General features: G+C 37.5%; 1 protein-coding gene across 3 annotated transcripts in view; it reads right to left on the bottom strand.

Annotated features, from left to right (window-relative positions):
- PLXDC2 (plexin domain containing 2) overlaps positions 1–21,651 on the bottom strand; it is a 414,339-nt gene that overhangs the window by 22,151 nt on the left and 370,537 nt on the right. For all 3 annotated transcript variants that reach the window (XM_081558807.1, XM_081558808.1, XM_081558809.1), the window contains one exon: positions 8,279–8,439. In XM_081558807.1, coding sequence (XP_081414933.1) covers positions 8,279–8,439 — 161 coding nt within the window. The remainder of the gene's footprint in view (positions 1–8,278; positions 8,440–21,651) is intronic.

Below are 21,651 nucleotides of genomic sequence, written 5' to 3'. Positions count from 1 at the left end.
GGACACTTGCCACTTAGCTTTTAGGAATAGTGTGCATGTGCACGCTCAGTAGTGTCTGACTCTTTGTGACCCCATGGACTGCAGCCTGCCATGCTCCTCTGTCCATGGAATTTTCCAGACAAGAATACTGGAGTAGGTTAAAACATTTAGGAATAGAGGGGCATTTTCAATAGTGATATATGATAGTATTTAACAGTGGGCAAACATTTATGTCTATAACCCATATTCATTCTGTATTATAAATCACAGAATCTATGCCTAGAAATGTTCAGCAAACATTAAATTTCATGTAGAACCCAAGGCATTTTAATTCTTCCAAAGAAATAGTAGCTTCATGAAAATCTATTAAAAATTAAGGAACATGTGCTTATTTGAGTATTTGTCCTCTGCTATTTTATTTCAATATAATGAACCTGATTGCAAAAAAAGATTTTAAGCATGTTATTCATTCATGTATAATGAGATAGGTTTTAGTCAAACTCAAGTATCTTCTTGAAAATTACTGAGAGAAGCCAGATAGGCCAACACAAATGAAAGCCATCTAGTAAAAAATCAAAAGCAAATGCTCAGTTTAAGACCTGAAGAGGATGATGGAGAAATATGAAAGATAAATTTATGAAAAATAGACTATTCTGCCAAATGAGTAAAGAGTGACTGTCTCAGGAGAATGGAACTCTTAGCCCCGATCCTCTAAGACACAAGGTGTAAATAGTCAGCTCAATTATTATTTAATTACACAATATATGAAGTCATGATTTGGTTTATCATCAAGACTTCCTGATTCTCAACTACTTTTCTCTTGATTTTAATCACTTGAGTCATATTCACTGAGCATTTCATATAACAATGAATTTCTAGAATTTAATCCTTGTTTTATCCCATTCTCTTTCTATAAGAAGAAGTTTAAAAGCTAAAGTCCAGGTAACATATCAGGAAGAGTGTTTGCATCCACAAAACTTATGTATAATAATTGGTGCATCTTTTCTGCAAGAACTTAATACAAAGATAACAGCTACTGTCATTATTATCTTCACTAAAAAAAGACAATACCAAGGACAGCTACATAAAGTGGTGTACATCTTTGGGCAAGATTTTGGCAATATTTGTTAAGTGCCTTTAAGATGTTTCTTTCTTTCATGAGATCACACTTTGGGGAATCTGTTCTAGGAACATAATGTGTGTCCTTAGATACATATCTTTCTGGGCTCCTCAGCTGGTGCTAATGGTAAAGAGCCTGCCTGTCAAGGCAGGAGACATAAGAGACATGGGTTTGAACCCTGAATTGGGAAGATCCTCTGGAGGAGGGCATGTCAACCCATTTCAGTAATCTTACTTGGAGAGTCCCATGGACAGAAGAGCCTGGTGGGCTACAGTCCACAGGGTTGCAAAGAGTCAGATATGACTAAGCAACTTAGCACACATGCACACATCCTCCTACATGGCTACATACAGCATGTGAAGAAAGCCCCTTTACACAGAGAGGCAGCATAGCCTAGAGGTTAAGGGCATGATTCTGGAGAGCCTGGGCTGAAACTCTGATTCCACCACTGACTAAATATATGATACTGAGCAAGCTGCTTAAATTCTGTGCCTTATCTTCCTCATCTATGACATGGAGATCATTTTAGTGCCTCACAGTTCTGTGAGGACTAAATGAGGTAATAAATACAAATCAATTTCACCAGTGAATTTAACAAATGTTCACTGTTATCATTATCATGTTCATATTCATTATCATGTTCATGGGGCCAAGTATAAGAGCAAACAACGGTAAGAACCCCAAATGCACCAGAATACAATATGGCTGCATAAACTGTGGCCTATCCACTTAAGGGCCAAGTTATTAAATTGTCATATGGAGTGAAGTAAATCAGATAGGGAAGCAGAAATATCATATGACATCCTTTATATGCAGAATCTGCAAAGAAATGATACGAATGAACTTACTTGAAAAACAGAAAGAGACTCACAGACTTAGAAAAAAAACTCATGGCTGCCAGTGGGGAAGGGATAGTTAAGGACTTTGGGAAAGTTATGTACATACCAATATATTTAAAATGGATAACCAACAGAAAGCTATTGTAAGCACATGGAATTCTGCTCAATGTTATGTGCCAGCCTGGATGGGAAGGAGGTTTGACAGAGAATGGATACATGTGCACGTACGGCTGAGTCCCTTCACTGTTCATCTGAAACTATCACAATACTGTTAATTGGCTATACCCCAATATAAATTGTTTCCAGTGTTAAAAATAAATAAATAAATAAAATTTAAAAAAATTCACCACAGCATATATATAAAATTAACACACAGAAATCCCTTGCATTCCTATACTCCAATAATGAGAAAACAGAAAGAGAAATTAAGGAAACAATACCATTCACCATTGCAACAAAAAGAATAAAATACTTAGGAATTTATCTACCTAAAGAAACAAAAAACTTATATATAGAAAACTATAAAACACTGATGAAAGAAATCAAAGAGGACACAAACAGATGGAGAAATATACCGTGTTCATGGATTGGAAGAATTAATATAGTGAAAATGAGTATACTACCCAAAGCAATCTATAGATTCAATGCAATCCCTATCAAGCTACCAATGGTATTTTTCACAGAACTAGAACAAATCATCTCACAATTTGTATGGAAATATAAGAAACCTCGAATAGCCAAAGCAATCTTGAGGAAGAAGAATGGAACTGGAGGAATCAACCTGCCTGACTTCAGGCTCTACTACAAAGCCACAGTCATCAAGACAGTATGGTACTGGCACAAAGATAGAAATATAGATCAATGGAACAAAATAGAAAGCCCAGAGATAAACCCACGCACATATGGACACCTTATCTTCGACAAAGGAGGCAAGAATATACAATGGAGAAAAGACAATCTCTTTAACAAGTGGTGCTGGGAAAACTGGTCAACCACTTGTAAAAGAATGAAACTAGAACACTTCCTAACACCGTACACAAAAATAAACTCAAAATGGATTAGAGATCTAAATGTAAGACCAGAAACTATAAAACTCCTAGAGGAAAACATAGGCAAAACACTCTCCGACATAAATCACAGCAGGATCCTCCATGACCCACCTCCCAGAATATTGGAAATAAAAGCAAAAATAAACAAATGGGACCTAATTAAAATTAAAAGCTTTTGCACAACAAAGGAAACTATAAGCAAGGTGAAAAGACAGCCTTCAGAATGGGAGAAAATAATAGCAAATGAAGCAACAGACAAACAATTAATCTCAAAAATTTACAAGCAACTTCTGCAGCTGAATATCAGAAAAATAAACGACCCAATCAAAAAATGGACCAAAGAACTAAACAGACATTTCTCCAAAGAAGACATACAGATGGCTAACAAACACATGAAAAGATGCTCAACATCACTCATTATTAGAGAAATGCAAATCAAAACCACAATGAGGTATCACTTCACACCAGTCAGAATGGCTGCTATCCAAAAGTCTACAAGCAATAAATGCTGGAGAGGGTGTGGAGAAAAGGGAACCCTCTTACACTGTTGGTGGGAATGCAAACTAGTACAGCCACTATGGAGAACAGTGTGGAGATTCCTTAAAAAACTGGGACTAGAACTGCCATATGACCCAGCAATCCCACTGCTGGGCATATACACCGAGGAAACCAGAATTGAAAGAGACGCGTGTACCCCAATGTTCATCGCAGCACTGTTTACAATAGCCAGGACATGGAAGCAACCTAGATGTCCATCAGCAGACGAATGGATAAGGAAGCTGTGGTACATATACACAATGGAATATTACTCAGCCATTAAAAAAATACATTTGAATCAGTTCTACTGAGATGGATGAAACTGGAGCCCATTATACAGAGTGAAGTAAGCCAGAAAGAAAAACAACAATACAGTATACTAATGCATATATATGGAATTTGAAAGATGGTAACGATAACCCTATATGCGAGACAGAATAAGAGACACAGATGCATAGAACAATTTTATGGACTCTGAGGGAGAAGGTGAGGGTGGGACGTTCTGGGACAATAGCATTGAAACATGTATATTATCATATGTGAAACAGAACACCATTCCATGTTCGATGCATGAGACAAGGGCTCAGGGCCGGGGCAATGGGATGACCCAGAGGGATGGGATGGGGAGGGAGGTGGGTGGGGGGTCCAGGAAGGGGAACACATGTAAACCCATGGCTGATTCATGTCAATGTATGGCAAAAACTATTACAATATTGTAAAGTAATTAGCCCCCAACTAAAATAAATAAATTTATTTAAAAAATTAAAAAAATAAAAATAAAAATAAAATGGATAACCAACAGAAAGCTATTGTAAGCACATGGAACTCTGCTCAATGTTATGTGCCAGCCTGGATGGGAAGGAGGTTTGACAGAGAATGGATACATGTGCATGTACGGCTGAGTCCCTTCACTGTTCATCTGAAACTATCACAATACTGTTAATTGGCTATACCCCAATATAAATTGTTTCCAGTGTTAAAAATAAATAAATAAATAAAATTTAAAAAAATTCACCACAGCATACACTTTTTTTTTAGCATGGAAACTAATTTCTATAAATGTTTAATGCAGTCTGGATTTTGGGGTGAAATACATAAGAAACATATTGGGTCACATTTTAACATCATGGCCATTGGGATGTGTCTTAAAGTCAAGGGCATGTCACAGTTTAATGGGGAGTGTGTGATGCAGCTCACATTTGATTCAGTCTGTGGTAGGCAAAATAATGGCCTCCCAATGATGTCCATGTCCTAACTGCAAAAACTGGTCAACCACCGGATAGGCGAAACAGACTCTGTAGATGTGATTAAACTAAGGCCCGTGACTTGGGGAGGTTATCTGGGATCACAAGGGGCCTTATGAGAAGGTGGTAGGGGTTGGAGTTAGTAGTAGAAGATGTGATGACAGCAGCAGAGATGGAATGATGAGAAGAAGGGGCCAGGAGCCAAGAAACGCATGCAGCCTCTAGCAATTGAAAATGGTAAGGAAATGATTCCTCCTGAAGCCTCTAGAAGGAGTCAGTTCTGCCAACACCTTGACTTTAGCCCAGTGAGACTGAGCTTGGATTTCTGACCTTCAGAACTGTAAGAGAGTATGTGTTGTTTTAAGCTACCAGGTTCATGGTAATTTGTTACAGCAGCAATAGAAAACTAATGCACAGTCAAATTGGGTGAAATAAGGTTCTTTTTACTTCAAGGCATCGTAAACAATGTTAGGCCCTTGGTATTTCTGAACACCTCTTCACAGCATATGGGACAATCAATGTAAAGGTGTTGAGTGAATGTTGAAGGAATAGCATACAGCCACTAGAATGAAGTTTCAAAAATAAAAAGTATAAATTTGCATTTCAGTGAAATCACAATTATACTAAATGGGCAGACACCAAATTATGCATATAAAAATTACAGAAAAACACACAGTTATAGTGATTAGTTCTGTACATTAGGACTCTAAATGACTTTACTTTTTGCTTTTATGTTTCCACAGTTTTTTTTTTATAATGAAGAAGTACCACTTTCTTAATGGGAAAAAGCACATCAAATTCACCTAAAAAGCAGACAGTAGTATAATATAGAAGATGAAAAGCAACTTAGACAATATTGGTAAACACAATCTCTTCATGTACCAATAGCTCTAATTTAGTTAGTAATTCAAATCTTTGAATTCATAGGTCTGGCATGTCAGTAAAACTGTGCAGTCATCATGCATTTGTGTTTTGATTTTGCAGACATGGACCAGCTTTAATAATAGTACAGTTATGATGATTATCTTCAAAAATCATCTGCTGACCAGCCGCTGTGAGCTGCATGAGGACAGCAGGGTGTCAAAGAGCCAGTGATGGAGGCAGAATTATTGGCAATTGACTCAATGGCAAGAAAAAATGCAAAGAGAAGAGAAGCTGGGAACCTGAGGAATAGGTGTGGAAAGACGAGGATTCTTCCTAGAACTGTGGCTCTTTGATCTTGGGGAAGGCAATCCACCACTCTGGACCTCAGTCTCTTCCTTTGTGTTATGAGGGTGTATGACACAGTGTGTTAAAAGGCTTAAACACATGAGGGTTACAGCAGCAGCCCAGTGTCTGTTTAGTCACTGAAGATTTTCCGCTTGTCACCTGTCAGCCCTTGGAGCAATACAGTCATGACCTTGGGAAATGACCTTTCTTCCAGCAGAATTAAGATGGAAGCACATTAACAAGACTTAATATGAGTTTTCCAACTAAACACAATGCCTCATTATTATACAATTATTATGACTTTGGGCTTCCCTCGTGTCTCAGACGGTTAAGAATCCGCTTGCAATAAGGGAGACCTGGGTTTGATCCCTGGGTCAGGAAGACCCCCTGGAGAAGGCAATGGCTTTCCCACTCCAGTAAGTCATTAAATTATCACTTTAAATGAGAATGCCAGTTTTGGAAGACATTGTGTGTGAAAATTTAGTGGAAGTTTGAAATGTCCTAGGATATTTATCTTTTTTCTAGAAAGTACTTATAGAATACCCTTGTTTGAAAGAGATTTCAGTTATTTAATTGAAATCTCGAGGAAGTTATAAGTCTGCAGGGTGGAATAAATCACCTACATATTTAACTAATGCAAAACAGAAAGGTAAATGCCAGAGAAATATATAGATGTATTACTATGGATAGAATTTCAGAGGAAAGAGAGAATATGTGTGGCTGTCCTGGCAGAGTGATGGGAAGGAAAGCTTACAGGGTACATGGTGTCGAAGGCTACGCAGAATTCAAAGACTGAGGTGGAAGAGGGGACTTTCTAGGTGGAAGGAACAGAACGAGAAATGTCTTGGTGGTACAGAGAATTTGGGGTGCATGTGGAGAAGAACGTGGAGTGAATTGGATGGTCCTGAACTCCATGTTGAAGGTGGCTCAGACGGTAAAGAATCTGCCTGCGATGAAGGAGACCCAGGTTTGATCCCTGGGTCTGGAAGATCCCCTAGAGAACAGAATGGCAGCCCACTCCAGTATTCTTGCCTGGAGAGTTCTATGGACAGAGGAGCCTGGTGGGTTACAGTCCATGGGTGGCAAAGAATCGGACACGACTGAGCGACTAACAAGAATTCCAAGTTGAGGAGCTATGGGATAAAAATTGAAATGACAGACAAGATAGAAACAGCTAAGGTCTTGAAGGAGGTTAAGAAGACTGCACTTCACTCCACAGACAGCTGAGAGCCATAGAGGACTTCTGAACAATTATTTAATTGATTTGCATTCACTTCCCACTGTTACAGAGGCCAAAGGTAAATTTGTAGTTTAAAGGTCATCACAATTTCTCACTTCACACATGAATAAAATTCTAAGTAACTGTCTGTATATCACCTGGTGAACTGGAGAAGATCTAGACTTTTCAAGTTGGAAGCTCTGAGGGAGGTTTCCTTCACTGCTCTAGTATTTATGTTGTGCTGAAGAGCAGTGGCTCCATTATGTTGGGATGAAAGCCATGCACACAGGGGGACTAGGAAGCCCAATTGTCTGAGAGATAGAGGGTGACTTGGTCACATTGACTTTATCCTGTGGCCCCCAGGCTTCCCAGTCTCAGGCCTTCTGGACACCAGAGCTTGGATCTGGCCCTCTGAACACCGCCGCTGTTCCTCCTATCTACTGTCTTGGGCGCTGGTATGTTGTACATGCAAACACAACACTCATTCGGCCTGAGTTTGTGTTTGAGTGTGTGTGCAATGCATGTGCATTTATATGTATTGATAAATGTATAAAAACACACGTGTTCACACAAAATGGCAATGGCTCATACCATTATCTTATTGTTATATCTGTTATTTTGTAGGGAAATCTATATTTTTCCTAAATGGTTTGTGAGCATTTTAAGAGCAGGCCCACCATACTGTATTATGAATCCAGCCAATACTCAATTAGTATTTATCGATTAGTTGATTTAAGCTAAGTCCTTCAGCCTGAGGCACATGGCATGGTGCATTCCTTTCAGGATCAGAACAGCTGGTTCACATACTTGCCATAATGAGACAAAAAATATGGTTTCTATTTTCTTCTAGGTCTGAAAAAGGCATGATAGCTTATTTCTTTAAAAGCTCCTGAGATAAGGTAACTGAACTCAGCACATGAAAGCCACCCGTCAATGCACATGTGCACGCATGCATGTGTGAAACCAGCCAGCTCCCAAGTGCAAAGTGGAGAAATGTGCTAAATATTAAATGCAGGTGGTGTTAGCAAATGGCTACAGTTCATCAGTTGGCAAGGTTTTCATGTACTCTACTTGACACTTACCTCGATAAAGAAGATGCTGGCTGCTGATGTCGGGTGGTGATACATATAGACTGTCACAAGGATGGCTGCAGCTATAATGAGGATCAGGATGAGAATTCCGACGATGAGACCAGCATGAAGGGCTCCTCCTTTCTTCTCGGCTGCGCTGTCATCTGTAGAGGCTGGAAGAACAGCACAGCTGTCAGACATTCATGGGTGCACTCATAGATCTGCATTTTCATTGAGGGGGAATATTCACATTCTTAATAAAGTACCAGTGAAATTTTTTTTTTTTTACTTTCTGAACAATTTTTCTTTTCTGCAACACCAGTTTTAGAAGTTAGATGCTTTTTCCCCGGCAAATGAAAAACCTATACTCTTAATGATTAAAAGCACATCTATAACTATGTTTTAATTTATGGTTCAATAGTCTTTATTCTGTTAAATAAGGCAAAATTAATAGTCTTTATTCTAAAAGTACTGTGGAAAATCTAAAACTCTAATTAACTGTATAATAAATTTAACTTTGATCTTTCTCATTAAACCACTGGCACTGTTATCTATGGAAAAATTGATTACTTTTTGAAATCTCCTCTCTCATTTTCTTTTGGAAAATTTGAACTGAAGAGTACCAAACATCTTTTGGTGGGCTACACAGGCATTTTGAGAAAGCCTGTGCATGAGTTCAAAAGATAATTTTCAAAATCTGTTTTAAACTAAAATGCTCTATAAAAGTGTAACAGATGGATGCTAAATGACCCGCAAATAGTTTATCACTATCCAAAGGGAACACACAGCATATCAAAATATTCTATGCCACAGACTAATATTATTTTCTGTAACTTTTACTAAGATGCTCTCCATTGTAATATCCATTTCAGAGAGTAAGGAAAAAGGAGAAATTAAATTTTGAAAGCAATAATTAGCCAAGCCAAGCCAACCAACCAAATAAAACCAATCTCTAAAGTCTTCTCTTGTTCTAAGATTCTATAATATTTGATGTCTACTCAGGCATTTAGAGGAGATATTCTTAAATTATGTGCATCAGGAAATTGTACCTTATTACATAATATGATGGGTATTTTTGAATCATCAGAAAATTCTTTAAGACTCATAGAAGTTCTAGAACAGTGATTCCTAATCCTTTCATTAGCAATTTACATCTTTGTTATTTCCAACTTTTGCATCTATGTTTTAAACATTTTTTGGTCCATTTAACCTCACTTAATAAGCACTGATTTATTTCTTTTATCATAATTTTTGTTAGTAGAAAAAAACAGACGTGACTACCTATCAGAATGTGTGGTAAATACAAGACAATAAAATTCCAAATGGAGAAGAGAAATATGAACTCCCAATTCTTCCCATCCATGCTTTCAGGTTTTGTTGCTATTATTTTTTTATTCTTTGCATGAGACCCATAGTTGGTATTCAGCACTCCTTCTCCACATCTAACGGGCTTCCTTCGTGGCTCATATGGTAAAGAAACTGCCTGCCATGCGGGAGACCTGGGTTCGATCCCTGGGTTGGGAAGATCCCCAAGAGGGCATGGCAACCCACCCCAGTATTCTTGCCTGGAGAATCCCCATGGACAGAGGATACTGAGGGGCTACAGTCCACAGGGTTGCAAACAGTCGGACACAACTGAGCAACTAAGCACAGCACAGCATTCCACATCTAATAAAGTTTAAATTCCTAAAGCTCTCCCTTACATAACAGAACTTAATTAGTCACGGAATGTCAAATTTAGAGTAATTCATTATGTAAAAGTTCATTTTCAGAGGATTCAGTGAAGATGGTAGAGGAAGAAGTATCAGGAATATGTCTTCTCACATTGACAACAATTCCACTGGCAAAATCTGACAACTCTGGACTCTATTGAAGGCTTGTAACTTCCAGGAAGAAGGCTCACACTGAACGTCATGGTTAATTCAAGCCAATTTCAGCACTTAGGACGGTAGTAGCTACCCATCCTTGGCTGCTCAGCTGTGGGGCAGGCAGCTACACCCCTGCTCCTGATGCAGCCCGTCTATCCATTCATCCATCTATCCCTCTTTTCATTCATGCATCCATCTATCCAAACAGCATCTGGTTCTATTTCTGGGATTAGTAATCTTTCAGAAGCATCATGCCAAAGTCTAGCCTCATTTTGTGTGTGTGTGTGTGTATGTGAAGATGGGGAAGGGAAGGAAAAGACACCTGTGACTTGACCTTGGACTGTGATTTCTCAAATGGGCCAGAGACCCAGAGCCTGCCGAGAAAGCAGTGGGCAAGGGACAGTTGTCTCAGGAAGGAAGAGGAGAGCTAGGATATGTTTCACTCAAGAACTCAGCAGTTCTTGTCAATCAAACTATCTATGACTTGCAGGCCATATGTTGCCAATCTTTAGAATAAAAAAGCATAATCATAACTGAATTTATTCCTTGAAATCCACTCACTCCTTTTATTTAGGCATAAATGCTTATACTCACAATGATTATTAATCTATATTTCTAATAATGGCTACTTATAATATCCTCCTTTACAAATTCTTCTTTGCAGTGCTGGTATGGATGTTAAGACACCATTTCATATCTAATGAAACCTGTACAGAATGTAGTTTGTTACAAGCCAATAAGCATTTTAAAACGTTTTTGGATGATGATGATTTTAACAAAATAAACTATCTTCATGGATTTTCAAAATATTACTAACCAGTAGACAGAAGAAATACTTAGGAACCTATGAATGTGTACATGACTTTAAGATGTGTCATAATTAGAACAGATCATTTAAGGAGAAATGTAGCAAAGTTCAAAATATTACAGGGGTATCTTAGTGTCCCAAGCCCACGCTATTTCTAAATACTTCAGAAATAATCAAAATGAAGTGGCAAAAATTGTACTCATATTTCTGGAGAACTTACTTTTCTGCTCTCACTATTTAGCCAAGCTTTCTGCATCTCTATTCTAGCTGCTTTCTTTATTAACAGGTATTATGATGGCACATTAAGGAATGTTAAATCTGCAGATTAAGTGATCATTGATGTGCTTTGATTTCAAATTATTTCACTATTTGGTTTTCAGTTTGATACCACTTTTCAATTAAATGGAATAGGGTTTACACACTTACGGGGAACTGCAAACAACAGAGAGAACCCTCTGTGATAAAAATCATGATCATCTCAAACACAAGTTGAAATTTAAAATGTTTAAGCAAGTGCTAGTAATTTCCATAATTGAAACTTAGTTCATTCACCTCAAGGGCAGACTGCTCAAATACATTGATTTCATTCCTCAGAAAAGACAGAACAAAGATGTCATCTCTGACAATATTCATTCCTGAGGTTCAACTCATTGTTCTTGGAAACCGGCAGAATGAAGCAGGTCGAAGAAGACTCTGAACCTGTTTCAGGTGCAAACTTCTAAAGTTTGTCAGAGTCTATATGAGTTGGGGGAATATTCAAAGAGGTCAGGAGGAATCTAGCCAGAAAACCAAGTTCTTACTCTATTCTTAGAACTATCTTATACTCTTTCATTTATATCCCAAAGTGAACAAAAGCTGAAGAATTACCCTCACACACACACACTCACACACGGTATCACACAGAGGACAATTCAAGTCTTTAGCTTGTTAATCTTTACACTGTATATTTAAATACGATGAGTTAATGATAAGAGACAGTAAGACCCCCCCAAAGGGAGCCTCAGAGCCAAAAAATAAATGAGGAAATATATAAATATATTTGAAAAGCCTACCAAATCAAAGCCTTTTTTTCTGCTCTCTTGTAGACATAATTTAAAACATAAATGAAGCACAGAAAATCGATAGTATCAAAGATAATACACTCCCATCTGATCCACAGAGTGACCTATCAGTTCTTATGAGTTTCTAACTTTTAGTACTTTATAAAACACAGATCAATATTTAGACACAGAGAGGACTTTGAGAACTGTCAAATCAATAAAAGCATTATACTATCTTTGGGTAAGTTTTATAGCTACCATGATAGCAAAGATGATGGATTTTTAAAAGGCATTAAGCACATACTGAAAATATCCAGGACCTCATGTAAATGTGTTTAATTTTCTGCACTCCAAGAAAAATTCATAAATTATTGATAAAAGATAAGATGAAAAAAAGTTGAAGAAAGATGATAAGAGGATAGAAGGAAAAAAACTGACCTTTTGTAACTTCAAGGTGTAGCATTTGATTTTAGACCTCTATGTCTCCTTGGTCTTTCTACGTCTGTTATTTTTTTTTTTTTATCAGTATTTATATGTATGTAGTATTGATAATGATATTTAGAAGTACAATTCTTGAATACATTAGAGGTTTTAATACACTGCTGAAATGATCATACCCACTTTTAAATCTTGTCAGTAACTAAAGTCCAGCAATAAAGTAAAACTAAAATAGAAACACTCCTTGTCTGAAATTTTATTCACTTTAAAGAGTTAGTTCTAAATCTAACTATTCTGTTGGCTTTAAAAAACACCTATAAATTCTACAACATATAATGTCTTTTGGGGGACTAAGAGGCTTTGGGCAAAGTCTTGTATGAATTTGTTCAAAAATCCAAAAATCTTATACAGATGATGTCAAGTGTTCTTTTTTTAACAGTTCAGAATGAAGTTGAACTATAAAATGCTAAAAATGTTAGTGTTGCATTTTTGGATTGAAAACACACAAGTTTCCCTGTGTAATATTATTGAACCCATTTATGAGCTACCAAATGTAACGGCAGAAAATCAAGTAAAAGTAAAAATTTTCACTAAATTGACTTTTCCTTTGGAAGTTTCCCTTCCAACTGATCTCATTTTGTAGCTCACATAATTTCCTTCATGGCTCTTTTAATTTTCTACAAACACGATCATGACCTTGACTTCATTTAGAGTTTCTCTGGGTATTTTACGTATCTTCTTATTTCTCATAATTCTCTTTGTTCTTTCATTTTCTTAATCATGGTGTTCCTATTTTTTTCTTTTGGATGCTTACCAATCTGTCAATATTATTTGGGTATTAGGGTTCCTTGAAACTATTTTATGAGCCATACTTAATCCACAATACGAATCACTGTGACCCTACATTCATTCATAATTCACATGATGACATCTCCTTAGGAGGGATTTGAGTAAGTACTGTGAGAAGATATTAGAATGGTGCACAAAAAAACAGCTAAGTGCATTATGTGTGGTAAGAATAATATTCCGGCAGGGGCAGCTGGCCCAGCTTCTCGTCTGCAGCCTGTGATACTACAGAGCAGCTGTGAAATTTCATTCAGGGAAACATATAAAATGTTCTGGCTTAAAAGAGCTTAGGGTATGACAATCCTTTTTAAACAATAATCCGCTACCTTTTATCTCAGGAAAATAAGGCTAAATAAAATTTCCGTGAAATCATATTAAAAGAAATGCTTGATTCCATCAAAATGAGGGAATTTGGAGCGTAGTCACCACCCAGTCTACTAGCCTTGTTATGTGATTAGTGCTTTTGTGCATGTATGTGTGTGAGCATCAAAAAGAGGGGATTCGCCATATTTATAGCTACCGTAATACCAAAAGCAAATCCTTGTAATGATCCATTCTGGTTTTCATTTCTTATATGTATGTGCTATGTTTTGTAATAATTGACCCATGTCTCTAATATTTTCAGCAACCAAGATATTTATAAGATCTAACTTTTAAAGTTTCCCTAACATCAGCTTTCTATATCAAGTTGTCTTGCTTCTTCATTTAAAAGTATATACAAAAATTATTTTCTAAAAATGTCTCTACTTCTATAAAATAACTCACAGAAGTCTTAGTACTTAAGTTTCCCATCTAAATAGTAAACATATATTAAATATATATGACAAATATATTCACAATTACAATGGATTACCAAAGAAGAGGTTGACAACGTACTTTCAAGATCTGGGGGTACAGAAGAGAGTGACTCTTCATGCCATTTAACCCTGTCCATTTGAATGAAGTCACTTATATTAAAACATTTCATTTATATACATACATATGAATGAATATACAAATGCAATAAATGTTTGCTTCCCTATCAAATCCATCATGTTCTCTGAACATAGAGAAGGAACCTTTTCACCTTGCTCCCATCAGTGTGGAAAGATAGATGTATGTCCAAACCACTTAGCTAATGTGAACCCTTGCTGTTGCCATTTCTTTGAATCATGGCTGTCTTACCAAGTCAATATGAGGCTTTCTTGAAATTATTCATGGAAATGGGAAGCTTAAGTGCATGCTGGATAAAGCAAGGATGTCTCAGTGAATAACTTTCCAGTGGAAAGATCAAGATCAATCTCCATGTAACTTCACTGTCTACCCCTTTGTAGGAAAACAAACCACCAAGCTCCTTAAGAGTTTACCTGTGTCTCCCCAGACTCCAGCAGTAACTGGGACATGGCCATGCCACACAGAATCTGCAGACAGTATTTGAAAAACAAAAGCCCAGCTGGTGTGGTTTGGTAGGCTGTCTAAACAAAATTAACCTTATGGAGAGCTTCTTTTGAAAACTGCTAAATATTAAACCAGTCTCAAGTTCTTTGGCACCTGAGTTTATATTGACAATTAATGAGAACCTATGTGCAGTGATCAATGCAAAGAAATAGAAGAAAACAACAGAATGGGAAAGACTAGAGATTTCTTCAAGAAAATCAGAGATACCAAGGGAACATTTCATGCAAAGATGGGCTGGATAAAGGACAGAAATGGTATGGACCTAACAGAAGCAGAAGATATTAAGAAGAGGTGGCAAGTATACACAGAAGAACTGTACAAAAAAGATCTTCATGACCCAGTTAATCACAATGCTGTGATCACTCACCTAGAGCGAGACATCCTGGAATGTGAAGTCAAATGGGCCTTAGAAAGCATCACTACGAACAAAGCTAGTGGAGGTGATGGAATTCCAGTCAAGCTACTTGAAATCCTGAGAGATGATGCTGTGAAAGTGCTGCACTCAATATGACAGCAAATTTGGAAAACTCAGCAGTGGCCACAGCACTGGAAAAGGTCAGTTTTCATCCCAATCCCAAAGAAAGGCAATGCCAAAGAATGCTCTAACTACCGCACAAAATTGCACTCATCTCACACGCTAGTAAAGTAATGCTCAAAATTCTCCAAGCCAGGCTTCAGCAATACATGAACCGTGAACTTCCAGATGTCCAAGCTGGTTTTAGAAAAGGCAGAGGAACCAGAGATCAAATTGCCAACATCTGCTGGATCATCGAAAAAGCAAGAGAGTTCCAGAAAAACATCTATTTCTGCTTTATTGACTATGCCAAAGCCTTTGACTGTGTGGATCACAATAAACTGTGGAAAATTCTGAAAGAGATGGGAATACAAGACCATCTGACCTGTCTCTGGAGAAACTTGTATGCAGGTCAGGAAGCAACAGTTAGAACTGGACATGGAACAACAGACTTGTTCCAAATAGAAAAAGGAGTACATCAAGGCTGTATATTGTCACCCTGCTTATTTAACTTATATGCAGAGTACATCATGAGAAATGCTGGGCTGGAAGAAGCACAAGCTGGAATCAAGATTGCCGGGAGAAATATCAATAACCTCAGATATGCAGATGACACCACTCTTATGGCAGAAAGTGAAGAGGAGCTAAAAAGCCTCTTGATGGAAGTGAAAGAGGAGAGTGAAAAAGTTGGCTTCAAGCTCAACATTCAGAAAACTAAGATCATGGCATCTGGTTCCATTACTTCATGGTAAATAGATAGGGAAACAATGGAAACAGTGTCAGATTTTATTTTGCGGGGCTCCAAAATCACTGCAGATGGTGACTGTGGCCTTGAAATTAAAAGACTCTTACTGCTTGGAAGGTAAGTTACGACCAACCTAGACAGCACATTAAAAAGCAGAGACATTACTTTGCCAACAAAGGTCTGTCTAGTCAAGGCTATGGTTTTTCCAGTAGTCATGTATGGATGTGAGAGTTGGACTGTGAAGAAAGCTGAGCGCTGAAGAATTGATGCTTTTGAACTGTGGTGTTGGAGAAGACTTTTGAGAGTCCCTTGGACTGCTAGGAGATCCAACCAGTCCATCCTAAAGGAGATCAGCCCTGGGTGTTCATTGGAAGGACTGATGTTGTAGCTGAAACTCCAATACTTTGGCCACCTCATGCGAAGAGTTGACTCATTGGAAAAGTCCCTGATGCTGGGAAGGATTGGGGGCAGGAGGAAAAGGGGACGACAGAGGATGAGATGGCTGGATGGCATCACTGACTCGATGGACATGAGTTTGGGTAAACTCCGGAAGTTGGTGATGGACAGGGAGGCCTGGCGTGCTGCAATTCATGGGGTCTCCAAGAGTCGGACACAACTGATTGACTGAACTGAACTGATGTGCTTCCTATGAAAGCATGGATTAACTTGGTTGCTGGAGATGTCAATTTGGCCCTTGTGGGTACCTCAGGATTGAACATTAGCCCTTGATGTTAACAACCACACAACTTTTTGCTATTTGTTGTGGTTGATGTATAGAATCTCCCAGGAGGGTAAATGGGCAGGACTATGTGAATGTGCTATGTATCTCAAAAAGATAGAATCATAAACTGGAAAAAAATAAACTTGGGTAGAGCTTCAAACTGTATTTTAATTTGTGTTACCAGAACTAATAAAACAGGCTATAAAACTATAAACATATATCATAATAAAATATGATATAAATATAACTATAAACATATATCAAGGGTAGAAAGAAAAAACTGAAACCACTGAGGACCAGTTTTGAAGGGTATGTATAGTTCACTGTTTCACATCAGAACTGTCATAACACAGCTCAGATAATGCCTTTAAAGGGGGCAGATTCAGCTGGCCTGCTTGGGATGAAGGATGCTAAAAAAAGTGTGTTTATCATGACTGTCTTCCCCTTAGGTCCTGAAATATCAAGTTTCCTGGAATACAGAGCTCCACATTTTGAACGTGGGATAGAATATGGTTAGTCCTGGAGGTGAGCACTAGTCTCAGCCTCACCTTTCCCATCTTATCAGCTTTGTGAACTGGCCCAACACGTAGGTATAAAGCACTACTATGAATCTTACAGTCACCAGGGCTTTGGTCTTAACCTGTTAAGCGATGGGCTCAGAGGACCCACGGGGCTCATTCTGAGCACGAACTGGCAACTAGTGCTGTCTATGTTTGCTGAAATCCTGGATGGCTTTCGGAGAAGGAGAGTGGCAGGTAAATGGCTACACAGTATCCATGCATTCATTCAACATGCATTCAAGCTTCAGTGAGAGAAAGGATCCCATTTCTGTGAATAATTTGAAGAAGGCTTCACACTGACCTGGTAGTACAGCGATTACTGAGAGGCGTGCAGGTGCTAAGGCTCCAGATTAGCTCAGTGGTTTGGACGCACATCGGTCTTTCCACTCTGATAGGTAAGGGTGAAGAGGATTCTTCCCCCACATTCAGTGCCACAACTGGAGAAGCTCTCCCAGGTTGCAGGCCAGCACGGCTATGGGGAGCATAGCGCATGCTCTGACACCAGAGTGTTTAGTGTTGTAGCCAGGCTACATCCGTTACAGATTAGGGTCCCCAGACAGATTACTTAAATCCTTGCCCTTCTGATATTTCATGCGTAAAATAGGATTATAGTATGACTTTCTTCATGGGGTACTCTAAGGATTAAATGAGATCAACATGCAAAACCCTTAGGTGAATGCCTGGTGTACAGTACCAGTCCAATAATTGCAAGATAATTTTATCACTATTAGCAACTACATGGGAGGAGTTTAAGAATAATTTAAAGTAAACCACGAATCAAGTAATCAGAGGTGTTAAATTTTATGTTTATTAATTAGAGAGGCTTGTTTGTTAAGGATAAATCTTCTTGCTCTCTTTTGTTGAGAATTTTAAGAAGCTTGGAAAAATTTACTCATGAGAGTTAAGAAAAAACTATCTAGTTCATGAGAAGCACATCAACATTTCTGTTTTCTTACCTTTTTTTTTTTTCCACTAAGGTAAAATTTGCATCCTTGAAATGTACAGATTTTAAATACCAAAGGAATCATCAGCCAAAACAACATACAGACTATTTCCATGCCTTAGGAAAATTTTCAATCAATCCTGACCTTACCCTGCCATGGAAACCACTGTGCTGATTTCTCTTACTGTAGATTAGTTTCATCTATACTGAATTTCACATAAATTAAATCATACTATATGTACTCTTTCATACCTGGCTTCTTTTACCTAAACTAATGATTTAAAGTTTTATTTATATTATTGCATGTATCAGCAGTTTGTTCTTTTTTTCTGCTGAGTAGTAGTCCACCATATGAAATATTTAATTTGTTTATTCTATTGACAAACATCTGGATTGTTTCAGTTATTGGCAATTATGAATACAGTTGTTATGAATATTCTTGTACAATATTTTTGTGGTTATATTTCTCTTAAATAAATACATAGAAGTAGAATTTCTGACTCATTTAGTATAACTATTGGTATGCTTGAATTTGGTCTTCCATTTTGCTATTTGTTTCCCTTGTGTCCATCCATTATGTGATCCATTTTTTCCTTTCTTGCCTTCTTTAAATTAAACAGATATTTCTTAGAATCCCATTTCAATTTAACTCTACATTAAAAAGTTTTTTTCTTTAGTAGTTGCTGAGCATAATGTTAACACATGTTGAAATCACTTATTGAAATTTGATCCAATTAGTTGCTAATTCACTACTGTAACTGAAATAATAACATTTGGTCACAGTACTTACTGTTATGAATTAGTGTTAAATAATTAACGCCTGTCCTTGCTACCCAAGATACATTTTAAACCTTGCATGGTATTATTTGACCATGCAGAATAAAATTCAAGCAAAAATTAGTCTTAATGGAACAGTAAGCCAGTGAAAACCTAGCTGCTAAAAATATTAAACTAAATTTACCTTCTAACAGATTAAAATACTTTAAAGCTTTATGTCTTTTAAAAAATAACACATTTTTTTCTCTCAAAGAAAATTTCATATTTTTTTTGTTTGCTTAAGCCAGATCACCACATTTCATATTCCATATGGATTCAAGGAATCTATATTCCATGATTCCTTGAATCAATAAGCATTGATTCAAGCACACATGCAAACATTTAGTGTTGATGTCACCAAAGCACAAGGATGGTCACTATGGTCAGCAGGCTCCAAATTCGCATTAGCACACCCTTCATACACACATAGGAGGCTCCCTTTTCCATTTCCTTCAGAAATGGTCTCTGGGTTATTTCAACTCCTGGACCCCATACCCTGACCGCCCCCACTCACTCTTGCCATATTGCTGTCTCCTATTACACTGAGAAAACAACAAGCTCAGAGGAATTCCCTAAACTTCTCCCTCTTACCCACCTCCTCTCATTCCCGGGGGCTGACCCCTCCCTGCTGCACGTATATTGCTTCACTCTCAGTCATCTCTCAACTCCTTTTCTTCATGTCTGTTTTCCTTCTCAACACCTCTAACATATACATACACTCCTAAAACAAAACAACAGAAATCCACCTTCCCTTCTCACCAAGCTTCTTTAAATAGCAGCGTGTCCCATTTGACTTCAATCTCCTTATTGCTCATCAACTCAGATTCTCTCTGGGGACTGTGCATCTGTGGACTATAGAACTATCAGGTCAAGGTCAACAAATGTCAACTTACTATTTAATTCAATGGTTACTTTTCTATTTTTTTTTTTTTTTCATTTGTCTTTGGCATTGTTCACTACTTGCTTCTTGACCTTTTCTTCTTGTTTTCTGTGATTCCAAATTCTTCTGATTGTCTTGCTTTGAGTTTTTTTTTTTTTTTTCCTCCCACAAAATCTCAAATGCTGTGTTCCTCATGGGCTTCCCAGGTGGTGCTAGTGGTAAAGAACCTGCCTGTCAATGCAGGTTAGCCATAACAGACATGAGTTTGATCCCTGGGTCAGGAAGATACCCTGGAGGAGGGCACAGCAACACATTCCAGTATTCTTGCCTGGAGAATCCCATGGGCAGAGGAGCCCAGCGGACTGCAGTCCATGGGGTCACACAGTCGGACATGACTGAAGCGACTTAGCATGCATGTACGTTTTCCCTCATTAGTCCTTTGCCCTTTTCATTTTTATCTTATTCTTTTGTGATCTCATTCACTCATAATTTCAACTATCATTATATGCTGATGATGCCTAAATTTAGAGTTTGCTTGTATTTCTCAAGTGAATTTCAGATTTGCATAGATTCTCTCTTTCCCTGATGACTCCAGTGCTTCTTAATATTTATGAAGCATTGCCTCAGACCACCTGTTCTTGATGGAACTGTACGTGGGAATCGTCTGAGGGCTTAAAAAGTATTGATGCCTGGATCCCAGATCCTGAGGTTCAGATTTAAGTGTTATGGAGAATAGTCTGAGCACTGGGGTTCTTAGGAGCTAGAATAATAAAATGAGAATAACCAGATGATTCTTATGTACATAAAAAGTTGAAAAACACTACTCTAAACAAAATTTTAGGAGAGAATTTCTTAATCAATACAGGACATTCAAAATAATATTCTGAAGTGTGAGAAATGTTCATTATTATGGCATTTTTACACTTTCTTATAGAGTTAGTGCTATCATGAAAAGTAGTCAAACAGAGCAAAAGATAAAACCAAATGCCAAGATATTTTTACAGTTTTAGAAACAGTAAGTGATAGATACTCAATAGTCTGTCAAAAGGTAATAACGGTTTCCCTTTGCTTAGAAGACTGTGATCGCTACTAAAGAAAAAGATGAAAAAAATAGCAAGGGATGGTAGGAGAAAAAAGTAAAAGATAAGTGAATTTGATGATTTATGTATTAAAGTCAAAAAATAATTTGACTGAATGATAAACGAAACACTAGACACTTGATCTGTCACTACACACTAGGTAATAAAAAATACAACCTTAGAAGTAGTCTAGTGAAAAAGTCAGAATAATGTTCTAACATTTTATCTTTGGATAAAAAGCCTTATATGTTCAGAAGTAGGAGATTAAACACAACAGATTCAGAATTTAGACAGACCACTCCATAGTTCATTCAAAGTAATATTTCTGTATTAACTCTTTAAAATTAATCATCTTGCAGATCTGTACTCCAGAATTCACTTGATCACATTCTGCAAATTGCTTAATGTAGTTACTTCAGCATCCTTTTGATGAAGACCCCACCTTCCGATTCAAGAACACAGCCTTTCAGAATCCAGGTTTAGCAGACTTCCTACCAATGAGAAGAAATGACGAACATAGTGCCACCTGCATGACACACCAGTGATGTCTTGGGTGCTCATACTTTAAATATCATTAGTAATTAAGAACTTACATTCAAATATGTTTTTTAAAAAGAAACGTGACTTTATCAGAAGAGGAACCAAGAGAGAATGCAGCTTTTGGTATTATTATCATAGTACCAAATCTCA

The sequence above is a fragment of the Giraffa tippelskirchi genome, chromosome 13, assembly GCF_054371585.1.
Source record: "Giraffa tippelskirchi isolate mGirTip1 chromosome 13, T2T-mGirTip1v1.2.pri, whole genome shotgun sequence".
NCBI lineage: Eukaryota > Metazoa > Chordata > Mammalia > Artiodactyla > Giraffidae > Giraffa > Giraffa tippelskirchi.
The sequence above is the reverse complement of the archived record's forward strand: the minus strand, read 5'-3'. Positions and strand labels throughout refer to the sequence as shown.